This window comes from Neolamprologus multifasciatus, chromosome 7, assembly GCF_963576455.1.
Source record: "Neolamprologus multifasciatus chromosome 7, fNeoMul1.2, whole genome shotgun sequence".
NCBI lineage: Eukaryota > Metazoa > Chordata > Actinopteri > Cichliformes > Cichlidae > Neolamprologus > Neolamprologus multifasciatus.
Window position 1 is genome coordinate 29129033 of NC_140445.1, and position 6000 is coordinate 29135032.

The following is a 6000-nucleotide window of genomic DNA, read 5'->3' on the forward strand; positions in this document are numbered from 1 at the left end:
GAAAAAAGAGACCACATTACACCAGTGTTACGTTCATTACACTGGCCTCCAGTACACTTCAGAATTCATTTTAAAACCTTGGTACTGACTTTTAAAGCTTTGAATTGTGATGGCCCTGCCTACATTTCTGATCTTTTAGAACCCCACGCTCCCTGATCTTCTAATCAAAGGCTGTTGGTAGTCCCACGAACTTGTTTTAAGACCAGAGGAGAGACCAGATCTTTTAGAGCGGTAGCCCCCAGGTTGTGGAATGCTCTCCCTCCATCATTACGTTGCCTTGATTGTATTTATTCTTTTAAAAAGCAGCTTAAGACTCATTTATTTAGATTGGCTTTTAATTAGATTTGTGCTGTGTGTTTGATTATTAATGTATTTTATGTATTTCTGTTTTATATTACTGTGAAGCACTTTGTGGTTTTTATCCTGTGAAAAGTGCTACATAAATAAATTGATTTGATTTGATAATGTCCCAGTCCAGAACTCAGCCCGAGTGAAATGCTTTTTGGGGACCTTTTCTGGGACCTTAAGAGAGATGTCCCGAAGTAAATTACCACAGTCCTCAATGAACTAAAGCAAAGAAGAGTGGGACAAAACAAAAAAAATGTGAGAGATTGAAAGTTTTACAGAAAGTGGCAATTCGATCCTCATAAAGTGTTCCATTTTTATGTAAGATTGTGACTTTTTTCACGTCTTTTTTCAAAGGTTTTGGTATCCTAAACTGTAATTTTACCACTGATCCTGGTCTTTGTTGCCTTTTTGGCACCAAACTGTTCCTCCTGAGCTTTAGACTAACACAAAAGCAAATTGTTGCTACAGTTACCTTTCCTCAGAGGCATATTTGCCAGTGACAGTTAATTGTTTATAAGTGTAGATTTTGAGGATATGTTAATAGTTTTTTTTTTTACCCCACACACTGTCAGTATGTATTTATTTGTATGCCCGTTTCCTTGAGTCAGATCCTCAGAGCTTGAGCGTGGTTTTGCCAGATACTCACGCTGATCCCTCTACTGGCTGCTGAGTGATAGGCATCTCTTCCATGACTGTGTGACAGACGGACAGAGATAGAGCTGTATTTGAACAGTAAACAAACTTGCTGTACCGAAAACACACAAAAAAGAGAAGAGCAGAAGCTAACAGAACATTTCTGTTTGTCTTTCTCCCATTGCCTCCTCACCCGGGGCATGCCTCCACATTGGACTCAGTGTATGCCTCTGTGTGTGTGTGTGTGTGTGTGTGTGGTCATTGTGGTGAATGATCTGATAAGAAGGAGCTAATCCTGTTGATCCTCTGTGGTCGGTCACCAGTCTTCACTCAAAAGGGAAAATTAGATGTTGTGCCTCTCCAACTGCATGTTTTTGGGTTTGTGACTCGTGTTTGAATGGAAATGTCAATTTACTCTTTAACTACAAGCAAACTGATATTTAGTTGTATACTCATCTGACACTTTATTAGGTTGACCTTGCTGGTCCTGGGTTGGAGCTCTTTTTTACCTTTAGAGCTAGCTTAAATTCTTAATGGAATAGATTCAACAAGGTGCTGGAAACATCCCTCAGAGATTTTGGTCCATATTGAAATGATAACATCAAATAGTTGCTACAGATTTCTCAACTGCACATCCGTGATGCAAACCTCCCATTCCACTACATCCCAAACATGCTCTATTGGATCGTGATCCAGTGACTGTGGCAGTCATTTGAGTATGTTGTATTCAAGAAACCAGTTTGAGAAGATCTGAGCATGACATAACAAATTGTCCTCCTGGAAGCAGCCATTGCAAATTGAGTACTCTGTGGACACAATGGGATGTACATTGTCAGCAATAATACTCAGATAGGCTGTGGTGGTTAAATAATGCTCAGTTGGTACTAAGGAGCCCAAAGTGTCCCAAGAAAATACCCCGCGCACCAATACACCACCAGCACCTGAACTGTGTATACAAGTCAGGATGAATCCATGCTTTCATGTGGCTCACACCTAATTTTGACCCTACTGTCTTAATGTTGTTGTTGTGACTCAATGAATTAGAGGTGGTTGGGCAGAAAATTCCCATTAGATCAGCGTTCTCCAAAATGATCAAAATAGCACAACATAACAACCATGCCACATTTAGGTCACTAAAATCTTTTTTTTTTCTATTCTGATACTCCGTTTGAACTTCACCAGGCTCTCTCCAATGCATTTAGGCGTCTACATGCCTAAATGCATTGACTTGCTATCATGTGGTTGGCTGATTGGATAGTTGGGTTAGTGAGCAGTTGAAAAACGTGGCCTGTGTGTACATGATGCAGCTCATGTCCACTGCCTGAACTAGCTTTCAGAACAAAAGAAGAGAAAACAATCCAATACACAATGTGTTTGGGATCCTGTATCATCACTCTGCCTCTCGTTGTCAGCCACAGCTCCAGCTGACTGATACTGCTGACAGTTATCAGACTCACCATTATGACTCATGTGAAAATGTTGGATAATCGTCACCCCTGGACGGACTCGCTTTGGGTACTCAATTAGAAATATTTTCTCTCTAAGCTGCAGAGACATTAGTAAATACCATTAGCTGAGTTCAGAGATAAAAACCAGGACATCACATCAGTTCTAAACTTAGGCAAACTAGTTTTCATCATATAGAAACTAAGTACCTGAAAACTGGGACTTTTCATTTAATTCTTTCAAAAAATGCTGTTTTAATTACTTTGAGAAGCAGGATGAGAATGTAATTTCATTTTATTTATGTGAGAGTATCCACACTATATATCCATAATAATATACCAAAGGTTTCAATTAACACAAGGCTGGTTAATGAGGAAATGTCAATTGAGCAGCAGTTTTTAATGTTACTGCATTATCTTTCAACTACAATCATTGGGAACTTAATCATCAAATGCCAAAAATGACTTGATGATGCTCTTTAAGTATGTTTCTTTAGGCTGTAGGAAGTATTCACTCTGACAACATTTCCAAAAGCACCACAATGTACTTTATAAATGGACTGGCTTTGTGATTATAAGTAATCTTTACATGTGTTGGTTGATATCTACAGTTAAAAGCCTGATATATGTATATTTCTACATAATTTGGAAACAGTAGAAGTGTCCCAGCTGCCTTCATTTGGAATATAAACATATAAATTTTGCTGCTGTTTTCTTCGGCTTGCTTCAGTGGGTTGCAAACACACCAGTGGAGCCAGACATGCACACTAAATCACAAAATATCTTCACTTGTGCTATGTAGAGCTTTTTTTTTATTTTAATTTTGATTAGTACTCTAAATAAACGGTCCTTGCAAAAACAAATGCTACAATTCTCCCTTTTCCATTTTGAAGTATTTTCTCTGTTTGCTCCCTTTCTCCCATTCCCCCGTCCTCCCTCTTTTCCAGGGGAACTTTGTGCCTTGCTTTGACAGCAGTTCCCCTTTTTTCTGATTTCCCATGCCTTCTTCCTCTCATATTCCCACCGACTTTTCCACAAAAGCTCTCCTCTGGTTGTTTCTGCCAGCAGAGCTATGATACATTTGTGTTTGCCTTGACCTCAACTCATCCTTCAAACATGGAACTTAAAATTTCACTCTGTATGACACACAGTAAGTGACATTACCCGTTAGAAACAGAAGCACATTTACAGTGGGGTGAAAAAGAAAGTACTCCATCTTTCACTTCCAAGGTTTTATGTATCTGAGCATAATAATAAAAAAGAATCGCTGACCTCAGATGACCAGAATGACATGATATATTTCATCATATCAGTGTTTATTCAAAAAAAAAAAAAGTAAGGCAAAATGCAGAAGCAGTGTGTGAAAAACTAACTACACCTTTACTGCTTCCACAGGAATTAAGAGAGTAATCATCATCAGCAAGTGTGGCCATCTCTATAAAAGCAGAAGTTTTGGCAGTTTGCTGTTCTGGAGTTTTCAGGTGTGTGTTAACACAATGCCAAGTAGGAAAGACATCAGCAGTGATGAATGAGAAGCCATTGGAGCTCAGTCAGGGAATGGTTATATGGCCATTTCTTCCATTACTCTATTGTGAGAACAGTTGCATTCTTCCTAGAAGTGGACATTCCAGCAAATTCACACCATGGTCAGATTGTGCAGTGCGCAAAGAAACTCCCAAAAAAGTTAGCATGTTACATGTTAAAGTTTTTGATAATACAATTGGAAAAAGATTGCACAAGTATGTCTTGTTTGCCAGGAGAAAGCCTCTTTTCTCTAAAAAGAACTAGACAGAGCTTAGGTTTGCAAAATTACATCTGAACAAATCACAAGCCTTCTGTCCTTTGGACATACAAGACCAGTGTATAGATGTCTGTATATAATGCAACTAAAACCCAGAATATCAAGACGAATACCTCATACCACCACCATGCACAGTGGTGCAGGGGTGATAATTTGGGGGGGGGGTCACAAATACAGGGCCTGGGCTCCTTGCACTCATTGAATCGACCAAGAACTCGTCTGTATACCAACATATTCTATAGTCAAACATGAGGCAATCTGTCTGACTGCTAAAGCTTGGCGTACCTTGAGCTGTGCAGCAGAACAATGACCCAAAGCACAGCAGCAAATCTGCAAGAGACAGGCCAGACCAGCTGAAATGCTGTGGCAGGACAGCACAGCATGTCCACAAACCTCAATGAACTGGAGCAATGCAGTAAAGAAGAGTGGGCCAAAATTCCTCCTGAATGAGAGACTGATAAAGTCGTACAGCAAATTATTACTTCAAGTTTATGCTGCTGATCTACTGAATCATGGGGTAGACTTAGTTTTTCAGACACTGCTTCTGGTTTTTTGGGTCAGTGTTTTTTAAATAAATAATGACGTGTGTTGTTGTGCATCCAAGGTGCTAAATAATTTTAGATATGTATACAAATAAACACACATAAAACCTTAGAGTTAAAAGAGGGATACTTTCTTTTTCACATGACTGTATGTACAGGTTGGTGTGCTTCCCTTTTACCTCTGCTGAAGGGAGAAAAATCGCTAAAAAGAATTCATCTTCCATGATTAGCATGAAAAAAATAGGGCTTTTAAATGACCTCATTTCACATGTCAGCTTTCTTTCTGCCTTTGCCTATAGCATTGTAGATGTGAAGTGTATATGAAGTTTACTTTAAGACTGTCTGACTTAAGGCTTAACTAACGTTTACTAAAGGCACCTCTGTCTAATTTTCAGATTGTCCTTCCTGCCAAACCGGAGCTACAGTGACAATGGACGGACAATTTTGGCCAATGAGCAGGAATCCCAGGACTCTCTTGGACCTCTATGAGGATGACTATTTTAAAAACAGAACTGTGATGAACCTTGAGGTGGACTTCCTCAAATAATAGTGATCGTGTCCCTTCTGGATATTCGAGCTATGATAATGCATCATCATTGTCTGATTTACTTTACTTACTGGTCCTGTCCATGGATCTCTAAAGATGTTCATTACTCAAGTGTGGAGCATCAGAACGGACTTGTTTGTTATAAAATAGTTGGATCAAGGAACTGTGCAAATGTTTCCAGGCATGCTCTTATTATAAAGCCCAAAGAACTAGTCTGGGATCAGTGAACTGCAAGCCCATCCATGTTAACATAATGTGAGACTCATTAACCTAACTTAAAACAACAAGCTGTAGTAGATCTACCTGCCTGCTGGTCATACAAATGTTTGTTCATATAAGAATACGGCTTCTTTTACAGTACTGCTTCCTTTTCTTGTCTTTTACCAGCATAAACTAAACAACTAAGGTGGCACTGGAGTCTGACACAGAGTTTTTAAAAAGGACTTCATAATTTCTGTTTTTCATTTCTAATCCTGCTGTGAACAAAAACACCAAAGACTGAAGACATGGACATTTTGATTTGATTTCTCCCAGGAAAGGCATCAGCGGCATCATGCAGTTCAAACAGTGCTGAAGCACCTGCATAACGTTTTCATGGAGCATAAAACATGGCCGGACTTTTGTCTGCAGGCCAGCGGCAACGTTGAAGTGTAGCTTTACGGCAATGTGAAAAAATGTATGTCA

The 6000-nt window shown here is 39.3% G+C and overlaps 1 protein-coding gene across 2 annotated transcripts in view; it reads left to right on the top strand.

The window, feature by feature from the left end:
- The window catches only part of LOC146514504 (5-hydroxytryptamine receptor 4), a 59666-nt gene extending 53927 nt beyond the window's left edge, over positions 1-5739 (top strand). Inside the window, exons 7-8 of one of the 2 annotated variants that reach the window (XR_014874949.1) lie at positions 3822-3907; positions 5165-5262. Coding sequence is in view for 1 of the 2 variants with exons in the window: in XM_085165472.1 (XP_085021598.1) it covers positions 5165-5258 (94 nt within the window). In the remaining variant the exon portion in view is untranslated. Of the gene's footprint in view, positions 1-3821; positions 3908-5164 lie in introns of both variants that reach the window. The other variant, XM_085165472.1, reaches the window with a different exon arrangement.
- The last annotated feature ends 261 nt before the right edge of the window (positions 5740-6000 follow it).